At 36.9% G+C, this 23,508-nt stretch overlaps 1 protein-coding gene across 11 annotated transcripts in view; it reads right to left on the bottom strand.

The window, feature by feature from the left end:
• Nucleotides 1-23,508, bottom strand: part of LOC117208626 (papilin) — a 164,991-nt gene that overhangs the window by 59,831 nt on the left and 81,652 nt on the right. For all 11 annotated transcript variants that reach the window (XM_033449874.1, XM_033449873.1, XM_033449884.1 and 8 more), the window contains exon 2: nucleotides 3,839-3,899. In XM_033449874.1, coding sequence (XP_033305765.1) covers nucleotides 3,839-3,899 — 61 coding nt within the window. The remainder of the gene's footprint in view (nucleotides 1-3,838; nucleotides 3,900-23,508) is intronic.

The following is a 23,508-nucleotide window of genomic DNA, read 5'->3' as shown; positions in this document are numbered from 1 at the left end:
TCGAATAATTTGAAAAATTTCATTCATTACCAAGGTACACGAGTTATGTTTATGCTCCATATATTCTTATATTCCAATATTCTCTCAGAGTTTAAAGTTAATAAGAGAACGAAGGGCATTAGTCGCGGGAGATTTCTTCTTTCGTTCATTGCAAACGTAGTTACGTGACAACCCCGATCGTACCGCTATTCACGGTGCTTTATTGCTCTTATTATATAGCATAGTTTCAAAGTACCACATTTGATACCTTCCTCTCCTTTCTTTCGTTTATGATCCTTTGAACCTCCTGATCCTTCGTATATACACCTAAATGTACACATAAACAGGGAAAAGTACCGTACCGATAATTACAAATCTAAAAGAGACAGGTTTTCTCCGAACCACGAGGCAACTTCCGACTATCAACGTTCACGTTCCAAGAATACTGTGCTCGATTCCCAATAGATTCTCAAGATCATTTGCATTCGTTCGACGTACGAAGATCGACGAGACTGACCTAAAGAGTTGCGGCCAGATTGGCGCGACTCTCTTCAAGATTTTCTCGTCCTTTTAACTGCTATTTAACAGAGAAGATCGTGGATCACGGATCTAGAAATTTGAGCACAGAGCGTAAAATTAGTTAGCTAATATTTAATTAATTTATAAGCGAGGGAAATGAGAAATCTATTTCAACTGTAAATTAGATAAATTTGGTTGGTTGCATTTGTAATTATGAAAATTATTGGATTATTTCGTGAGTGGTTTAGTTCCATTATTAATTACGAGAATTATTATTTGGACAGCTTACATCATCACAGTATTGTTTTTTACAATCCACTCCTTTTATTATAGATTTGATAGGATAGATGGAGAACTATATTATTAAGAATAACGAAATAATGAATTCGAACAAATGATAATTGACTTTAACAATAATTTGTACTCTCGCCCTCGTAAACTCTGTACATCGCGCCTGCAAAATTAGTCAGGAGAACCCTTAATTCAAATTAACCACATACACCGCCAAAGGCGTCCACGTTTGCGATTGCAAAAGGTTACTGCAGAATCTAATTGTTATAACAGCACAAGCACACTAAATAGTACAAAATATGTAATAGAAAAACACAGCGTAAATTACTACAAATGAAATAAACTTTATGTGCAAGCGAGAAAACGAGAAAGTAGAAGAGATAGCGTGGGTCGAAATGACGCGCGATGCTCAATGGGAACACTCGGACTGCTTTTCTTCCTGCTTTTCTTGCGCGTTTCCATTGTGCCCGGTGAAAATGTCGTAAAAATGCGAGTCAAAGGTTTACCAACGTTTTCTCTGCGCTTTTTATTCCTTTAACACCTTTCCCCAACGACATACCATTGTATTCTAACTAAAATTTATGAAAATACTAATTAATAGCTACAAAAAGACGGTGTCGACTCTCTTAACCTCTGATCCAATAATCCCATCAGTAAAGTCACTGTGGATGTTTATGCATTTGTGAGAAATTCAATGGTGTCAAAATACACAGAATGTACAAAATATGCAAAAATATATAAAATATCTAAAGTATAATACTAGTTAAAATATCTAGTAAATGAAAGAAATATGTGATTAGGTTCTATTTTTTTAGAGTGTGTTCATAAAAATACCAGTTTGGATAATCTGTAGTCAGTGTTAAAGACATCACGGTTTTGTACAGAAAGAAGCATTGTAAGCTTGGATTTTAAACGTAATTTCCAGATGTCGGTTAAAATATTGGCGCGTATGACAAGTTGCTGACAACCACGAAATCGATACGATTTCGAAATGGGAAAATGGACGTAGCCAGTATTTTATATGTTGTTGGATACCCTGTCACGCGTATTACCGAATTGTACGATGTTCTTTCCAAATGAGCGTAATAGAATCGTCGAGGAAATGAAAAAATTGCTGTCTTGGAATGTTAATAATCAGCAAATGATAATATTGATATTTTCACAGTTAGTTTTGTTAGTTTAGTATAATGTTATTTACATGCGCAGCGTAATGAATTGACTGAGGAGCTTTGTGCAAATTTATATTTCTGAGAATATAATTAGGAAAATAGAACCTTGGCAGAAAATTGTCCCTACTAAGTATTATAGAAATAATTAGTACCATATTAAATAATACCACAAAGTTTAGTAAAGAAAAAAAAAAGGATACAATTAGCTTTTAACGAGATGAGAAACACACATGTTTAGTAATATAAGATTATTCGGCAGCGTATTGAATTAAAAAAAAGTAAAAAATCTAAATTATCATATTTGTCCTCAATAGCCTTCTTACTTAGTTAAATGTTCGATTGTCTAGAAGCTTTATCGTTTTAGAAATTAAATTAAGTCAAATTCATGCTTGATCAGCAGAAAATATGTACGTTCCACGTAATACTGAAGTACCCGTCGTAGAATATATAACTAAGAGGATCGTATTTCTGAATATTCAAAGAAAACCAAGATAACCTAAACTGAATCACACTTCGCAAGTCAAACCACAAACACGCCATAAAACCAACTTCTAAGTAACACAAAATCTCCAACGAGTTTTCCTATTTCTTAATCCACAATTCATCCTCTATAATCGCGATTACAAAACCGCTTCCTCGACGATTAATCAATTGAAATTTCTTCGAACAAAGCTTCGAACGAACACCCGCAGAGTTGATCCCGAGGCAAGAATACGGGAAAGGGGGACACGTTCATGGAGCAAAGTGTCGCGTAAAAGGGCCAGAGGGGGTAACACGATCCTGAGTTATTCCTACGGTGAGTTATTTCTCATGAAAGACGGATGCAAGGTGTAGGTACGTGTATGGAACAGCAAAAGGAACGGCAGCAACAGCGACCGAGCAACGAGATTATCGTTTCTCGTCTTCCACATTTCTACTTCCCCCTTGACTCCTCTACCCTCATCCTGAAATTCTTCTTTAGCAAAACAAAGCTGGGCTTCCATTTCACACGCGAATATTCGCGTCATAACGATGAGATCTTCCAAACGCGCGTTTTTATTCCTTTTACCTTCTCGTGGTGCCTTTCGTGCCTCGAGATTGTTTCTTTCGAAATTAGGGACCGCGTGGATGATATCTTCAGGATATTTCGGCTTTATTTACCCTGAATAGCATTTCGTGGTCTCTCGAGCGTCTTTATACGAGGAAAAATGGTTTTAGCCAAGTAGTTTCCGTTTTACCACTAGAAAGCGAATTGGGAAAATATTGCTGTTAAAGTTTCTGATTCAATTCGTGAGTAATATTGAGTTCAGGTAGAAATTTGAGAAAATCTTGTTGTTCTAACAGAAAACGATACGAGATGTTAACGATTTTTTAAAAATACGCTTACAGTCCCAGTATGTAAAAGAATTGTGCGTATAATAAGATGACATAGTCATATGCTACTTAAACTTTCCATTCCGGAAACACGTGTTACGATCCTTGTAGTACTTGGTTTGAATACGTTTCATATTCCATGTTAAAGGACTGTTTATTAAGCATTAAGATTCATTTTAACGATGCTGTAATCTCCGAATTTTATTACTATCGATTCTTTTCAAATATGGCGTTTTACATCGAACGCGACGGGTCACCCGTGGTTTTTAATTCGAAATTAGCAGAGCTAATGAGCGAGACTCATTTGACATAAATTTTACATTCTACGTTTCCATATTTTGTACAAATTACGTTGATTAAGATAATTCGATCGATAACGTTCCTCATTCAACCCGCGGCAGTGATTTCAAAAACAGTAAAATTGAAAAGAATGTATCGAGTGGGTGTTCTGTCGAAAACGTTTTGTAATTATCGTTAAAGTTGAATAAAATAATGAGCAAAATAAAATAACAAGCTTATATACTCACGTGTTTTGCGAAGACGTCGTGCAAGCATAATCCTATAATAAATATAAGAAGCACCGACGACCTGAAACAAAATAATATTCTTCTTTACAATCTCGTTTTATCATCAAAATTAACACTTTAATTAGTATCCTACCAATAACTAATTTGCTGCGATCGTGATAAAAATGATAAACGAATATATCGTATAATACGTCATAAATCCTTAATGAATACTTCGTTGTCTAAACTATACTTTATTTCATTTACCTCGTAACATCCTTATTATATAAATCAAAGATAGAAAAAAAAGTAAAACCTAACTTAAATTTAGAACAAATATAATATTCTCTTTTACAATCTCGTTTTATCACCTAAATTAGCGTTTCAATTAACATTAGGATATTATCTAATTTTCTATGATCATGATAAAAATGATCATATGATAGAGAAATGCAACTATACCGTATAAATTTCTAATCGGCATCTTCTAAGATTTATCTGTACAAAATTTACTTCGTAACATTCAGTTTAGTACTGAAATCAAAGATTGAAGGAATCTTGACTCGAACCTAATCCGAACCTGAAACGAACACAATATCTTTACAATCGCATCTTATTGTCTAAATTAACATTTTAAGTAATACCACAGCGATATTTAATTTGTCATAGTCATGATAAAAATGATCAACGATACAATCATATTCTGTCAAATAAATACCCAATCAGTACCTTAAATTGTACTTTACAACATTCACTTTATAACATCCCCTTTATTACTTGAATCAAAGATAGAAAAAAGACAAGACAGGTAATAATAAACCATGGCTGAAATAATCACGCGTGTCTGCGTCACGATCTATTCACATCTGTCCTTTTCACGATTCACACATTCACCCATACGAATCAATCACTCGGCCATCCAACAAGTAATACCGCCAATTAAACCACCCAAGAAACCGCAAGCTAATTACAAGCCGCGCCGTCGTTTTCCACGATAAATCAAACGCAACGGGACCAATGCACGCGAGGCAAACTGGCGAGGAAACTGGTCGCCGGCAACATTGACCCAGACTTTGATTCTTGCGTGAACGCTGCGACGAGTTTCACCGCGAACTTGTCCTGCAAGTAGTTACGTCAGCCTTGGATACGCAGTTACGTGTGTCATTAGGTGAAACGAGTTCTGGCCGTCATCGATATTACTGACCGTAGTTACTGGAGAAAGGAAAAATGATTCTTAATTCGAAGATTTCTGAAATGAGAATTTGCGATCAGTATACCATGGATTTTTATACATTTTTACGAAATTTGAAGATACAGAAATACACACAATGTATATAATATGGAAGAATATAATATGTTTGGTAAAAAATTTCTATTTAAATTGGATTTATATATGTCCATAGACATATAAAAATTTATAAAAAGTCTGATAATGAGGTTTTCGTGTCAAGACACGCTTTCGTAACTGAGGAGTTGAGATGGTAAATGGTGTAAGTGCTAAAAAAAAAAGAAAAAATAAGAAATGACCTTTTTTAGTGAATAAGGATGAAAATTCTATGAGAAATACAGAGAAAAAAGATTAGAATAATTTATTGTAGCTTTTTACCCTCTTATCCTCACGACGCAACGTTGCGTTACTAAACTAAATAAGCGTATTTAATGTTGATAAAACAGATCGTAATTTTAATGCATTATATTTTCTATTATTCTATAATAAAAATATATGTATATATTTTGTGAAAAATTTAATACGGTGAGTTTATAAATTCTATTTAAAAGTTTAAAAAATTCATACAAATACACTGTTCTAAATCTATAAAATCTCTATGAAAAATTACAAATTGGACATTTGGACTACTGTAATAATTGTACAACTGAAAATATAAATATATCTTCTCCCAATTGATTCTCAAAGGAAATCTGTCAATTGTACAGAATTGCAAATACTCCTATCGAGGTATTTTCGCAGAATCTTCGTGGGAGCTCTATCGAATGTGGAGAAATACGTGCGGCGCCTTAGTTTCAAGAAGTTCTGAGTTAGTATGCGAGTCTCACATCTGCAATTCATTCTAGATTTCACTGGAATCCCAATGGAATTTTGGAAAATGTAGACTGGATTCCGGATGTTAGTTTTAAGCAGTCTGCTATCCATCCTAAATTCTGTGTATAACAATCCATTTCGGCCACCGAGCGTCTAACATAGATTGTAGATTAATATTAAGACTAGTATCAAGGTCTGGCATTGAGGTTTACGCTAACATTAAGTTCTGGATTAACTACAATTATAATATCGTAAATTTCATATCCCAGATTATGTTACATATATACAATATAATTATTAGAATCTATCATTCTATTCAATCAATCTATCAATCTATCAATGTCAAGTCATGTTTTTAACATCAACTGTTCTTTTGCAATTCGTTGTAACTTTATCACACAATGAAACGTTAAACAAAATTTTAGTATGACCCAATTTCACTCTACATGTACGAATACATACATATACATAAACAATTGGAAAAATAATATCAAAACGTCTGAATACGTAACGAAAACGACGTGAGATATATGATGGAAGCCACGAATTCTAACTCTCAGAATTTATCTAATTAAGCTGATAAGATAGCATCTCAAGAATGTCGTCGACGTCTTCACCTGACAAACTGGAAATTCAAGATATTCTCCGTGCGTTACAAAACTGGAACGAGCCACTGGGTAATCGAGCCGATGCTCTCCCTTGTGGACGAAAGGATTTATAGAGAGAACAGGCGAACCATCACGCGCTCGTTGTTCCCCGCCGTCGCGGCCGACGCGATAAATTATTTTGCAGCAGCCGCGAGGCTCCGCTCTCTTGCTATTTACATGCGAGCACGCGCCGAGGCTGCCGATAAATCTACCAACTGTCTGAAATTGTATGAATTAGTCGCGACGCTCGCTACTTTCTCGCCTGATTTATCGGCGAGTATCATCCGCCTGCGAATCAGGAGTTCTCACGTGGTACGAGTGCTGTTAGGCCGCAATTTCGTCGTGCTACCATGTAAAAGCGTGTTAAAGTAGTGGTTCCTGGGTGTTGTTTTAAGGAAACTGGAAAATTTATGGTGAAAAAGATTTATCTGTTCGTATTGATTTCTGATGAAAGTTAGTGGGAGGGAAAAAATGGAACTTGTAAGAGTGGTATTCTAGGACTAAAGTATTATATTATCACACAACAATGATACAAAATATCCTTTGTACTCATTAAAATCGTCATCTTTAGTGAATTATAAAATACTAAGACACATATGCAGATTCTTTATTCTTATGCTAGTTATACTCTGTATTTTTAGTAAATTTATAAAAAACCAGCAATGCGTATTATATTACAGTATAATTTGTACCTTGTAAGGGTGCAATAAAGAAATTGAAACGGTATTACCAACAGATTAACAGTACATTAAAGACAAATTCTGGTAACTGAAAAAAATGTATATCCTTTCCTATCGCAGCTATCTCTATATGCATATCATAATTTACCTACTGTAATCTCATCTAATCTGTTTAAATTATCTCCTATTCTAATTTATCCTGAGATCACTCAACATAGTCTTCGAAGAAGTCACACATTCTTAAAGGAAGTTATAAACCCATTAAACAAAGTGGAAGTAGGTGTTACAAGTCTATAAACAAAAACCAATCACCAACAGACAAAATCGATCAGACCCTTTCATCCTCCGTCTCGAAAAATATTCGAGTAATGTTTCGAAGTAACAACGATTCGAATACACGTGTTGGAAGTTGAAACGTGCGAGTGCGCATCGATGTAAGTAGGAATGAAAAAAAACGGCGATATCTTGAATCGACCGGTGCAACGACTGCTTGTCCATCGTCAAAACGTGAATGAACGTGTTTTTCTGCTGCATCGGCGCGCGTCGTTACGTAAGTTCTTTGAGTGGGCGTCATTCACTGGTTTGGAACGTTGCCCGGGAACTGGCGTGAGCCATTCGCTGTTCGAATCGTTGAATCGGATCGTGGCAACGAGAGATAGAAAGAGAAAGAAAGGGAGTCCGTGTTCTGCTATCGGTCGGAAGATATAATATTCTCGTGAAAAATGGCTCACCGGTGCTATTGGCCCAGAACAATGCGAGATGTCGTGCCGTTTTAATGGCCGGTGAACAACAATCTTGCCCCGGTCGGATATAAATTGCTAAAAAGCTCGCCGCCCGTAAATTTCGCCACGCAGCTTCCTTCGCGAATTATTTCCGGCATTTCCACCCCCCCTCTCTCTCTCTCTCTCTCGCTGGTTGAAAAGGGATTTATCGCGCGGTGAATTATGTCAGAAAGGGAAAAAGAAAGAATGTTTGTTTCGGTTAACGGCATACTTTCCTTCGACGGGAAAATTTGAATTTTTATTGGAACATATCTTTTACACGATAGAACGAAATCGATCATAGTTGCATCTACATTTATGTTCTTGTACTTTGCAAGGTACTCTTGTATTATAATTTGTCAATGATATAATTAATTAAAATTTAGAATAATAGCAGCAGCAGTAAGTAGAAGTAAATACTACTTCTAAAGGGTTGTTTACTTTTTGATGTTTCCCTTTCTCCCCCTTATCCTTCTTTCTTTTCATTCTCTTCCTTCCCCACAAATTACCTAAATTTTCTCAAAACATATAAATAGAACAATAGATAGAAATCAATAACATATTCAAAAATAGAGTTATTACTTTTATATCTCATTTTGCTACTAAAACTTCTTCCGATGATCCATCTAAACTCCATATATTCGCGTTCGAGTTGCATCATAATTCTACATGTACGTAGTATGTACGTGTAACGATAAATTTGATCGAATGAAACAGGCGAACGCACGAATACCTCTTTCGATCTACAATTACTTTGTAACCGGTCGCAGGTGTAAGATACTTGCCCGAGGCGGTTGCATGAAACATGACAGCGAGCCACAGGGATCTACGGGGGCGTTAATTGGAACGCAGTTTTCAGAGATCTAATTGCGTCCGCGAAATCCTCGTGTGATGTTTCTGTTCGCGCGTGAAACACCATGAAGCAACCGGTTTCACTGAAACACGAGACTGGTTTATCGTACCTCGGCCTTGACGTCTGGATGCTTCGTGGGTGCGGTAATTGATCCTCGGTGAATAATTTTAATTGGGTGGCGAACGTGAAATTGATGTTAAGTGGAATTAAATGGCTCCGCTAAGAGACGACACGATTCTAACGCGTACAATTACAAAATCTAACCATGTTACGATGCGACACGCGTATGGTGTCCACGAAGATACACACTCGGTTGAAATTTCAACTCTTGGTTCCGTATAACTTGATGTTACTCGAGTTTTTATAGTTAATTAAAAATTAATTAACAATAGGATCGTTTAAGTAGAAGTGAAGACTGTAGGATCAGACAAATCAGTTACTTAAGTTCATTCTTAAAACTATTCTTCAAATCTGTACTGTTCTATTATGGTGGTTATAATTCAGTGTATATGTGAATTTTGCATCACATTCTTGTAAACCTTTCCCCATTTTTATAAGAATTTGAGTAATTCTGTTGCTTGAGAGTAAATACATGTATACATCATTTTCATGAAATAAGCATTACTAACATATATCTACAATTCCAATTTACAAGGGTGATTTTTAAGTTAAAGTAACGAATCAATTTCACAAAACGATGCCATACCTGCCGAATTGATCCATTTTGTCAAGTATAATGTAATATTTGGTATTCTTGAAATATTTAGATATGAGATCTTTAAACTCCCCTCTCAAAATTACCTTAAATAAAATCATAACAATGCTCTAAGTGTCCTGTCAAACAGAACAACTAGTAAAGAAAATTTCTGTAATCTTCAAAATAACCACGAGACATAATCTTCTGCCAGCGTGGCTATTAACTCGATCCTATCGAATATTCTATTACGTTGTAAGCTTTTAAAGGACGGTAGTTTGACCCTCGCGGCAATACGCAGCATCTTTTACGATTCCAAGAACGAGCTAAGCTTATAAAGCAACGAGCAGTTGGCAACTGTGAAATTCACGGTTCGCATCGAACGAGATTCGGAACGGCATGAATATGTAAAGCGAAGCGACCGACCGAACCTGCATCCTGAAGGCTTCTAACGAGGACCTCCTACGGTCGGGTTCGTTACAGATGACAAGTTCTTCGGCTTACACCCAAGTCCTACCCTGTTGCTGAGGTCAGAACAATTACGACGATCCTGCTTTCCATGCGGACCTCGAAGTTTAAACAAGGTTTTATGTCTAATTTTCGAAGGTCTATTTCAGGGAACCAGCACCAAGCTGTTTACATGGTGATACTACCTGTTCGTGATTATTTACGGAGAACGCGAGGAACTTTCTTAATCCTTTGCACTTCAAAAATATTTATGTATACTTTAATACTTCATGGAAAATATTAAACATGTGTCTTGTTTCAAAAAAGGAAGATTATAAATATACCGTAGATATTAATACAATTTCATGCTTTCATGAACATAGCTAAAGAGATGGATTTTAAACAACGATTTGTTTTCTCCATTAAATATCATAACAAATACTTTATTTTGGGTACATTACATATTTCTGCATATTAATTTCACACTTTCAAACTTCCCACAAATTATAAAAATTCACATTCTAGTTATAAACACTTGTAAATTAATTAACACTTGTAAATTGTATGTAGACAAATAAGATCATACATTACTTAAAGAATTCTTTCTCAAATATTTTATACTAACATCTAGTCAAATAAAATCATCTACTGCTTGAATATTGATTTCTCAAATATCATATTTGAATGACGCTCGAGTTTTTAAAAAAGAATTCAACTAACCCCAGTTCAATTTTCAACACAGCCTTTCTACGTACCCCTAAAGATTCTTAGCATCCACCTCTCTTAGCTTCTATTCTCCTAAATATCCTTCTCCTTAATCTGCAAAGCAGCTTTTTCGTCACACGTTTCAACCATTACCTTATCAAATCGCAACAGGGACACGATGGAACCTTAACGAACCAGGGCCACACGTTTTCTCGTTATCCAACCCCGGTTCTCGTCAACATCCGCGCGAGCCGTGGCACGTTTTCAGCGACCACGCGAAAGTCGGCTGCCTAAACCGCAAATTGCCCGCGCTCCGGACGGAATAGGATCGTGATAAACGACGAGAGAGAGAGAGAGAGAGAGAGAGAGAATTGGAGAGGCGGATACGATGGAATCGCAGTGAATCCCAGCGCGCGGACAACGGGCTCATTAGTAGCGAACCGATATGCAGAATACCAAAAGTTGCAAAAACGCGGCGGTATGCGCACGCGAAAGTGCAATGTGGTATCTGATCGCGACCACGGAGCCACGCGTGCCTTCGTTGCATGCCACTGCAATGGATAACGTTTCCGACTGCGCTTTAACCGACCTATCGGTTATTCATAATTGGACATACGTGGTATCGAATACGTCGCGTGTTTTCGAGTAGACGCACGGAAATTATATTATGCACGTATTGTATTATGGGTTAAGTAAATTGTTCCCTGAACTGTCTTCGCTTTTTGATCGCTTAACCAATACGTTTATAATGTGCTTATGTTGTCGTTTGGCAGTTTCTTTTTATCGTGATCATTGATTTGTACGGATTCAAGTTATGATATCTAGTGTCAAATCTGTTGCGATCCTCGATATTTATATTTTTTAATCTCGTTTTCATTTTGGCGAACTACAAAGGTTTTCATTCCTTTTTTCTTTTTAGAAATTTTTTGATATTATTTCATACGATTAATAATTTTTCGTTGGTGGTAAAAGACTTATGCTATATCAAAACTCGAAGCTTGATATAAAAATGCTAACAGATACTACATCTTTGAAATTTATATCGTTGAGAATAGAAAAATGTTCAAAATGGTGTAAATAAAACAAAAATACAAGATACAAAAAAAAAGAAAAAAAGTAGAATTGAAGTTACAAGTTATTCGTAACTGCAACATGTACATATACGTGTGTTAGAGTGCAATATCATCACACAGGATGAACATTTGTTTGGTAGACCAAAACGTTAACCACTTAACGAAGCGGTAAATGGAGTGGTAATCAAGCGACGTGTTGAACCAAGAAACCGTAAGTCCGCTTTAAAAGTGTAATTCCACACAGGCGACTCTCAAGCATCGGATTAAGCGATCAGCAACGCTGCTAATTCGTTAATCATAAATATTCAAGAGTCAATTAACACGGTGCGAGGGGTCGTGCACTCTCGCCGGATCAATTAATTATCGATTTCCATTACGCTTGCGTAATGACCTATTAACAACGCACGCTCGAGATCCTCCAGGCCGAAACTTCAATTTTAATGCCATGATTCGTGAACGTACGACTTATCCCGAAATTATGTTTTATCGATTCTGTTTAATATTGGATTAACGCCAGAACGCGAAAATCTGATTTATGCATCGATTAATTTATGGTGAGAATAATACGATGTTTTGGGATAAATAAATTCGAACGTTTTGGAGCTAAAAATTTCAAACTATGTCGGATTGATTTATTTTTTTCGATTTTAGAGTTCAAATTACTCGCTCACTGTCAGATGCACGACTTTGAAAATCCAGGATAGTTTCTATCGAATTAGTAAGATATTATGTAATACAGTTTATTATAGTATGCTAATATAATTTTATGGTATAAGAAACGTTTTTAACTACAAACAACATAACAGTGTTAAATTACGACTAAACAACTAAATGAACAAATATGAATTAACTTCAATTAACAAGTGGTTGCAAGAAATCTCTAAATAAGGAACAAATTCACATATAAGACAAATTCTAAATACTACTCGATACTTTATTCTAATGATTAAATTTCATTACGTTAACAACGATATCCTCTTACGTTTAAAATATTTTCATATTTCTGTTACAATGTATACCTCCTTTTCCCTTAACGAATCAGTTGTGGTCCAACATCCCAGAATAAACGAAACATTTTAATTCTAAAAAATATTCATATCATGTCGCGAATCTCATTAAAATCGACAGATGGTTTACACGCTAGCCCATATATCGCGCATCCTTAGTACATTGATTTTTGATCAATAACAGAAACACGGATATCATTGACCACCCAGTCGTTTGAAACCACGCGAAATATTGAATCCGATCTTGGTTCAGTGCATGCACCACCTTTCCAATGTAACCACGTCTTGTACAATGGATAGGCGCACCCCGTCAACGGCTCCGGTCAATTACTATCGTCTGAAAAACAAATGGCCCGGCTTCGATAATTAACGACACGGTAATCGGTTTCTCGAAGCGTCGACCCGTTTCACGCACACGATTCGCGATGAAATATTTCGTGGTGATTATCGCGTTTCGTAACGGTATATCCCTTTCACGATGATAACCCATATTACTCGAACAATTTCGCCATATTACATTTTTTAATTTTATAGAATCCCCATTGCTTTACATTTGTTCGTACATTATATTTCCTCGAACTAAATCGACAATATGATCGTTTCGATCGACTATGTAATTTTTTTTCTAAGCGTAAAACGAACGTTTTGAAGGATAAAGAATCCGCTTTATGAAGTTTGACGAAGCTTGAATATGTTTGTCGGTTGGCACCGATGATTAAGAGTAGCAGTTTCTACCGTAGCGATTTTCGATCTTCTCGATGCGAACTCGCAAATGGAACGAGATTCGGAGGTGTATGATTTTCGAGGTTCGGTGAACACGTGCACTAACGTAATTCGACCGCCCGACTGAGACGTGTAATTTTCACGATTGCACCGGGGAAACTGATCCCTTTTTATCGAACGCGAGCTCGCTCCTCCCTGTACTTGATCAAGTGTGATTACTGTGGACAATACGGCTGGGTGCTAACAGCACCAAATAAGAGTTATGAATGTTGTTCGATATTGTGTAATTTGGCGAGAATTTGCTGGAAATTTTTATACACCAACTTTCGACTTTACGATACGACGTTAATATCATTCCAAATTTTTCCATATCCATATCATTCTTTCATAACTTGTAGTTTTTAATTGTCTGTTAGATGTTGTTTCGTAAATAAAATTCACCTCCAGATTTTCATATAAACAATTTATATAATTCATCAATTTCATCTAATTTCGATTTGATAATCTCATCTGTGGATTTTATTTTTTCGAATACTGTTTCATAACAATAAGTTGGGATAGTCTATAGCAGTATTAATAAAATATATTTACTCCAGACACTTGAATTACTTTATACATCTGATATTGGCATAAGAATATGCAAAATTCGATACAAACAATTTTTCTATGAATTATTGAAATAGATATTCTCACGAAAAAAGCTCAATCTTTTTCAGATATTCCATTTTTTATAAGCTCATTTCTCTCAAACAATATTTCACGGGGTATTTAGCGCATTAATCGCGATCGAGCGAAGCAATGCGAGCTCCAGCAATTACTATCGATCATTTTCCCCATAATTTACGATTTCCCCTCCTCCCAACGGTGTTCCGGGACAAATTGGCCTTAAACATTTTTATGAATTCGGATTCGGCTCAGCCGTCGTCATTTAGGTCGTCACGATTAATTTAGGCGATACTACGCGTTTCCATCATCTTTCACATCCATCGTTCCTTCCTTTTTTCTTTCATTTTTAAACGCATAGAAATTCTCGAAGAATATAAACGAGAACGACCGCGTCAACCATTCATAGAAAATTGGTTAAGACGCGGCGTTAACTTGGAACTCTTTAACCAGACAGACGGGACCTCAGAAACCTGGCAAGTTTAATATTTTATCGTGCACTTTCTGCCTCGCCTCCGTCGCTATGGTTATTAATTGCGTGCGTGCAGCTCGTCTAGTTTTTCTCAAGTGAACATTTATGAGATGCGATAGGTATTACTTAGTCGCTAATAGACAACGTGGTATTACAGCAATCGTGAAGACACTTGTCTGAAATCAGCCAATACATGTGAGAGAGAAACCACTGAAGTCCAATCGAATTATTCTATCAATATAAAGACCGCAGGGAAAGAACATGGTAAGCAATTCCATGTTACCAAAACAGTCCTTTTATCTGATTGGAAAATTAAATATGTACTTTGCACTCTATTGGAGTTTCAAAAGTTTCGGTTGTTATAATATTAAATATGATTGCCTAGAAAAATTCTTTGCAACTTATCTATCAAGAGACATAAAAATAAACAAATCAATTGAATAGCGCTCTTCCCATGTTTTCTTCATATATCACGAATTTATTTTTCACTTATAACGATTTCATAAAAAGATATAAGAACTATCATAAAAAGTACTTTACACCTTCATAATATCGAACAGTAAACGCTCTGCCATTTACGTCCTTCTTTACTCAATAATGCCGCCCAAGTTGCTTACTTTCATTACGATAATTCTTCAAAATACGTAGTGACTTTATACGCTGTAACTAATCCCTTCTTTTAACCCGACAAAGTTCCATCCACCATCACCGTGGAAAATCCGTCATCTGAAAATCAGATTCATCTTTCAAGATCCTCTACGATAAAAATTTCACGGGTCCAATCGCCAATTTATTCTTATAAAATTCACCCTTTTATCGCAATAATTTTCACCGTGAAAAATGTAGCTTGAACGTGTTATCAAATCAATTTCACGGTGCGAGTTTCGACGTAAAATGGAACCGGCGATCGCTCGAAGAAACCTCGATCCTCGAAAATTTGAAACGCGATTTCGCGGTCCTTATCTTTTGCAGCGCGAATAATCTCTTCATTATATAGCCCGACTTTGGTATCCAATTACTCGACTCCAGGGCCCGCCGCGGAGATCACTACCCTATTCGTGGACGAAAAAGAGCGTAAACCTCGGCATTAGCCGGTTATCCGAGTGAGCATCTAGCCGCCGGCCGGTTCTTGGCAACGTGCCAACATTGATGGTCGAAATTATGATGCCTCGTAAAATGGCGGTTAGAACTCCGTTGGTTAGCACCTGCACGCGAATCTCAAATATCTTATTCCCGTTTCATATACTATTGACAGTAACCTGTACCTCTGGCACCTTCTGCACTTCTTTTACGTAAATCTGGAAATGCAACTTCGGCTTTATCGTTCAATACAATATTTGTATTTGTGGATTTATTCTCCCCAGAATAGCAGTTCTTGTTTACTGTACGAGATCGCCAATAACTCGTATTTTTGGCACCTTTCATGTCTATTGTTGCGTGAATATGAATTACGATCTGGAATCCAATTATTTGCGGAGTTAATCTTTTCGGAATATGTCTATAAATCTCTTCCATCAATTCCATTTTTTTTTTTTTTGCAAATTTCTCAAGTTTATTATTCAAATGCATGATTAGTATTCAGCATATCAAAAAACAAACGACTTACTTCCATAAATTCGTTTATCAGGACGAAGTAGGATAAATACATAATTGCAAGTACCAAAGTCTTTTTTACTTAAGTATTCTAAAATGTAACGTTCACAAGATCGTCATTTTTCTCTACGTCTCATGTAACATTCTTAGAATTGATCACAATAAAGCGTACAAACAATTTTGAAGAAACACTGGAGCTCTGTTCCATAATAACTTATTGACTACGGTAATAAGATGATTTGTAAACTTTGATTGTAAAATTTCATTTGATTTAGCACCGAACTCATTGTGCGAGAAAATGTATTACTGTTGTGTAGTAATTGATGACTCTTGTCTTGTAAAATTTCATTATTAATATTACTCGAATTGTGCAGGAGGAGCCGTTGAAAAAACGGTCGATGGAAAACATCGAAGAGGTGGGTCCGAGCGATCACTCTAACCGCGTACATCGCGTCGTTTCGAACGTAGAAAAGTCTGCGGCTGACGCCCGCGGCCGCGTATTTCAGCTTTCAATTAAGCCGATTCGCCGTAACGAAGCCCGTTTATTAGCCTGCTCTCGAGGATTCGAGGATCGTCCGGAGAGAGTACAAACCCACTTTTGTTCCTCTCTGACACCGGCCGTTGCGTGGCCAGGTATATTGTTGCAATCCTAATGCGATTGTATCATGAGAGCAGGATTAAGTCGTATTCAGCCGGCCAATACTCCATTGTTCTCGAAAGAATACCGGTTACCGATGCTCAGAATCGATAGTAATTGCGGAATTCGATCGGCTCGAAACAGGCATGTTAGGCATATACGTACACGCGATTAGTATACTTCATGGCACTCATCTTCGTAATAAGATGTTATGAGTAGATGTAGATTGCTGCCGATATTTGACAAAGATGAGAGACTGAGAGCATATTGGCGACATTGTGTTTGCGTGCGACCCTACGTTAAATCAGACTACGTCATTCTACGTTGTTCAATAGGATTGCGTAAAATATGTATGGAGTTCAGATTTTATAGAGTTTAACGCAGTGAATAGGACTCGTTGTGTATGAGATTAGAAAGCTTTAACCTTAATTAAACCTTCAACTCTGTCTAAAATTAAAGCTTTAACTGGTGAAGAATGAACTAGAGATGGATAGATGTAGAATTTTGACGATATATCAGAATGTTCGCTGATTTGCTACCGATATTGATTGTTAATAATTAAAGGATTTAGTGGAAAATAGTACAAGCCCATCTTTCTCCGAAAAGAAAATGAGTATTTATGTGTGAAGAATCTTTTTCTGAATTTCCTAATCTTTGTAGTACGTACGTACGTGAGTACGTATGATGTACATATATGCGTCCATGTCTGACAGCCAACAAATTTTCCTGTCAAGATATCGGGTAACTTATAAAATTTCATTTATTCTATTGCCAAATTTGTCGCTGTCATATGCAATAGAATTTATCAATTTGGGTAACTTATGACACGTAACATTTCTTCTTACAACTTGTGGCTTGTAAAATTTTACTTATACACGGCACACATACAAGTATAGTAATACAGACGTCACTCCCTTATACTAATAAAAAATCCCTAAGAATTAGAAGAACCAGGAATTTCTTTTCAATCCATCTCTCAACCCACCGATATCGATCAATATGAAATTCTTTCATCTTGCCCTAGACCCAGTCCCTCGAATCACATTATAAGACATTTGATTCCTTTGTCCTACCTGCAGAAAGAAGATAAAACGAACTGCTGGTTGAGAGAAACGAGCCGTCGAGGAAAGAAAACCGCGGGCGACGCAGCGTCGCTAATTGGCCCGCGTCCGTGGTCAAGCTGACGAGTCTCACTTCCGTCGAACTGCCAATAAATCCCGCGCTTTACGTTCCTTTCCGCTCCGTGTCTATATATATAGATATGTACGAACACTAGTTGTTGAAGTCGCGCGAGGAAATCAGCGATCAGGTTTTGCATGGCGGAAACGGGTCGTCGTTCGTCGTTATTCGTTGTCGTCATTAGAGAATTAGATACGCATTCTTCGCGAGATGATTAATCGCAACAACTGGTCGACTCTTGGTCCGGCCTTAAGTCACCGGCGATTTTCTCATTGCGATAAACTCTCGCGACTAAAAAGTTTCGTTTGTGTTCCTTTCTCTCTTTCTTGAATATGCAGTATGTTTCAAAAAGTATCAAATTTCGGGAGCATATAGCACTCGTCAAAATAAGCAGAAAGAACTTAATAAATCTCGCTAAAATAGATAGCATTATTTTCGAAGTTATAAGATAGTAGTTACGAGGAACAAGATATTTTTGCTTGTTTCGTTGAATATTACTTTTGGTGCTCCTGGAGTTTGACCCTAACTTCTTGAAACACTCTGTATAGCTCGTACCAAGATTATTATGGATGCAATATAATTCGATTCGTTTGCGGTGCAGCGCTCAAAGGAGGGTCTTAATGGGGAATATATTTAGTTATGCGGCCGGAGGAGGATTATTACGAGGCAGTGTTCTTGGCGAAAAATCGGAATTCTTTTCTGAGAAGCAAGTATCTAGGGCCTGATTGGTTCGATGAATGGAGTCTGTCCCGAAGGCTACGAGCCACCCACCGAGCACCCAACTCTCAGCCTAGTCGTTTTTATCCAGTGCTTTTTGCGCTTTGATCTTCCGCTGATAAATAGACCTCGCGTGCCTTCGACGGTGATGTTAAGTTTTTGATCCACTTGCTGGATAAAGTTCAATTTTTACTTCGACTATGTTACCGCAACTTCCTTTTGTGAAAGCGTTAAGTGACAGAGTTCGCGATAATATACTACACTCTTGTGATAGAAACGTAGCGAAGATGATATTTTTTGGAGGTTATAGGATTCCAGTAGGAAATTTTCTTATATTCTTTTCTTTTTTTTTTATTGATCACTATTTCGGATAAACTGTATCACAGTTGACAATCACTGAATTAAAATTAAAACCGAGGTTGTGATATTTTCGCTAGAGTTTTACTCGATATTTATAATAAATATCGAAAGGATCGCGGTGATCGCATCGCGACACAAATTTTTGAACATTCGAAGATTGCACGCGGGTGATAAATCTTAACTCAGTGCACGACACAATGGAAACTTATCACAGAACGAGGAAACGATTTAGACGGAACACTGCGCCAATAGCAGCGAACAATTTATCAAATCCGCAGCGAAGAATTCACGGCTACCAGAGCCAGCTGTTCTTAAACCCATCAAAACTCCGCCTGATGAATTTCTGATTACGACCGGTGGCCCAAAGACTCTTCGAAATTAACTTTATTCCTGATATTCTTTTTTCAATAGAATCCACCTTGACTCGAGAAACTTCCATATGTGTTTTCTCACTAATGCCTCGATCCATTGAATCTTTCTAACAAAACATCTTTCACACAAAAAATATTGTTCGAAAAGTAAAAAGAATTTGAAGATTGTGTATCTTTATAGAAAAAAAGCAAAAAGATATTAAATTATTTGAAAAGTTGAAAGAATTTTTTACACAGTTTCATATTTTTATTAACATAGTCAAAAAATAGGAACTACATAATTTGTTTCTCCCATTAAATCCTATAACAAGCACTTCATTTTGAATACTTTTTATATTTTTGCATATTATATTTTGCACATTTTGCCTATCATATTTTGCACGTTTTTGCTTATTATATTTTACACACTTTGGCAGCTTTAAATTTTCCATAAATGTATAAAAATCCACAGTTTACTCATCAAACATACAATAAAAGCGCAAAATATGAAAAAAGTTAATCCACTGTCAAAAACGTTACGAATTTTTCAATATAACAAATCGATCTTCGAAACCAAGCTATTCACCAGAGAAAATAACAGATGTCGTATCAAGACTATGCGCAATATTTTCGCGGCGACGAAAGAAAAAAAGTAGCGAGGAGCCAGTGTTGCTACATTGTTGTCTGCTGGCCGAGACAAAGAAACCGATTTCAAGGGTTTCTTTGCCAATGGGGAGGATGAACGTCATGTACCTGTCCCTATCCACTGTAACACTTATCTGTCTCCTCGTTTTCTGCTCATGGTCGCTGCAATCTTACTTCCACTGATGAAACTTTCCATTTCCATCCGTCCAACCTTATTCCTGGCGTTCTTTGAAGCGACGCGTTTTGTCTCGTCCCAATGAGTATCTTTGCCGAATCATCGAACACTATGGCGCTTTGGGTTTGCCAAAGACTATTCTATAGCGGGAATAATGGAGGTCCGGACTGGTTCCCGGGAATAATCGTGGATATTGCGGTAGACCAAACAAGTATCGTGATTGTTTGAAGGGTGTTGGGTATTTCAGTTCGTGATAATGATGTGGGTGTCCGATATTGTACTTGTGACTTGTTAGTTCTGCTTTAGGTGAATCGTACGTGTATACACTACAGTTTATAATTATTCGAACGACGTCGATAACTGGTGGATGTTGTTTGAATAATTGAAATGTGGCACACGTATAATTTTTAAATAAAGAATATGAGCAGTGTTCATCATCCGAATAAATTACTTGGTTTTATAGAAAGTTTAAATAAAGTATTTACATAGTGTGTATAGTAATACCATTCTCTAGTCCTGATTTATATCTTTGTGATTATTTTCAATAACTTTTTATGGCATATTACAATTTCTATATTTTCTCAATCTTATTTTGTTTATCATACAACTGAAAGATAATCTAATCTACAGTTTCCCTAAATTAAAGATTTCCATGATCCAAGATCTTTTTTTAATCTTTGTATTATACAATTTTTGCTCTGAACTACCATTTAATTTATGGGATAATATATTACTGTATCGAGATATGATGGATTACCAGATCTAGTTCTTAAAAAGTAACCAAGGCATACTCGAGGTCCATGAATCCTGCAACTTCTAAGGTTTCAGCATCGTTGGAAACCTGTTAGTGTCGAGGAGAAAAAAAGGATGTTAACGCTGAAAATTCTTTATTAATTTCAGAGAATTCTTTTGATCACGAATCTCTAACAATTTCACTCACGTAAACCTTTTCAATTTTACTTTTAAACACAATTCTACAAAAATCACTGACATTTCCAAATCTGCTATACGATTTATTGAAGAAAGGTATTTTCGATTTTCGAAAACTATTCGAGTGAGTAATCGTCGACAGAGTTATAAATAGAGGATAAAGTAAATGTAATAAAATTAGTCTGGTATGTTCATTAAAGGGTTACGAGCGTTCTTATTGTATTGTATTATATACGAAGACCGCGGTTGTACGGTCTCTTTTGTAATGTAGTAAAAGAGGACACGCGGAATTGCGGCTAACATTACTCACTGGCTTCGAAAGCACGTCCAGTTTCACGCTCGGATGCCGTAAAAACAAGTGTCCCGGCCACGGCCACGTGAAAGAGAAGGGAAAACAAAGGGATGTCCTCGCAAATTCTAGTCTGGCCGCCGTGAATAGATTCACCAAGATATCGACGAACGGTTTTATTTTCTGTAGCTCGCGTTGTTTCTGAATGAATTACGGAACGGGCTAAGCGGATTCGTTGTATATGCTCATGTACATTCTAAAGTATTGATCAGTTTCGTGCTCGTTCTACTTAGAATATTGTTTCCAATGTTACATGCATCGAAAGATGATTACATTGAATATTAATTAAATTAATAAATGTTAGAAATTAATTAACGGAAATGTGACACATTGTGTATCCTCAAAATACTTTACAGGACACATACAATTTGCTATTTATTACTTTCTGAAAAATATATAACTTCAGATATACGATAAAAAACATCATTATAATCAATGTTATTATCGTTACTGTGTTAAAATTTCTTTTATTATTTGTTTAGTACATATATAATTATCTCTTGAGTTAAAATTAGATTCTTTCAGTTTGAATACTAATAATAACGAGATCATATGAAATAATTCCAACTTAGAGGACATTTTCAATCAACATTTCAATCTCAGTGCAAGATAGGAGGCTTTGTAAAATAAGTCAATGGATTCATTGTAGATTCCCGTGACGCAATTTTATTCGCTGCTGCGAAAGCTAGTTGAATCCTGAACTCTTCTACGGAAACCGGCCGCGTCAGCAGAAATGTAATTTCCAGCTGTTTCCAGCAAACGTATTCCGAAATATTCTTTCTTTGATGTGGGCATCCTTTGAAAGCAAAAACATACGTGGTACACAACCACCGCCGCCGGTTTTAAACGGAAACTTCGTTAATTTCATTCATAAATCGCATCAAATCCCGCGCATTGCATTAACTGCAGGCGGACGATTCCATTTTCTCCTAGTATCCTCCGGTGGTTCGCGTAGTTCTCGGAACAATAAACGATGAGAGCTTTATGGCTCGCGGTTAATGAGCAATTTTTTGCCAGAGAGACTCGCCACCAGTTGAGACTAACGAAATCAAAAAAGAGAAAGCCACCGAGACAACCTTAACATACGCTATGACAATTAAAAAATGGAAAACTGAAATAGACAAAAATGGAAGAGAAAGAAAAAAGTGGAAAAAGAAATTCCAGTGGAAGGATATTTTTATCCACGGCCCACAGCGCTATGATCCACGATTTCAAGCACCAGCATAATATATCAGATTCCCTTTTTTTTCAACCCTCCCCTCGTCAACTGCCTCGTGTATGTATTACGTTAAGCTCGCAAAAAAATTACGGGTCGCGTAAACGGCACCCCCTATCAAGATCGTTGTCCCTAAGAGAGACGATGGAGTAACGAAGCAAAATAAAAAAAAATGAGAGATACATAGGGTGGAGGATGAAGAGAGGACACGGAGAGGAGAAGGAGAGAAAAGAGATTCGTCGTCGACTGCCAAAACCGTCGGTAGCCCCTTTGTCTCTACTACGAGCTAATTGAGCGGAACCATAGCCATGGCCATAGGTAGAACAGGCTTCGAAGCTTCGATCGACTCTCCGCTTCTCTCGTCCTGGCCGGTTTTCTCTTCAAAGTGTATAGCCGGCCAACTTTGGCCAACCTCTCTCTCTTCTCCCTGCCGTTTTTACGCTAGCCCTTTTGGAATTCCTTCCACTGGTCGAGAAAAGGACCCTCTTCCTAGGATCATCGTGAGTAGGAGCTCTATGAACGCTCAGAGAATTCGCTACTCATCTCGATGCCGAGTGGCTACGGAGACGGCGAAATAATTTCAAGGAATGGAACATATACAGTTTCCAAAGGCACCGCGGTGCAGTCGTGGGCGTTTGTAAAGAGCTTGTAAAGAAGCTTCACCGAATACATGAAACGGTACACGAGATGTGTAATATACTTTATGCGTGAACGTATCAAGCATCGCAGAGAAGTTGAATAATTTAACAGTCGGCGTATGCTCATGTTTTCAAG

Source organism: Bombus bifarius, unplaced genomic scaffold (assembly GCF_011952205.1).
Source record: "Bombus bifarius isolate JDL3187 unplaced genomic scaffold, Bbif_JDL3187 scf7180000008148, whole genome shotgun sequence".
NCBI classification, from domain to species: domain Eukaryota; kingdom Metazoa; phylum Arthropoda; class Insecta; order Hymenoptera; family Apidae; genus Bombus; species Bombus bifarius.
The sequence above is the reverse complement of the archived record's forward strand: the minus strand, read 5'-3'. Positions and strand labels throughout refer to the sequence as shown.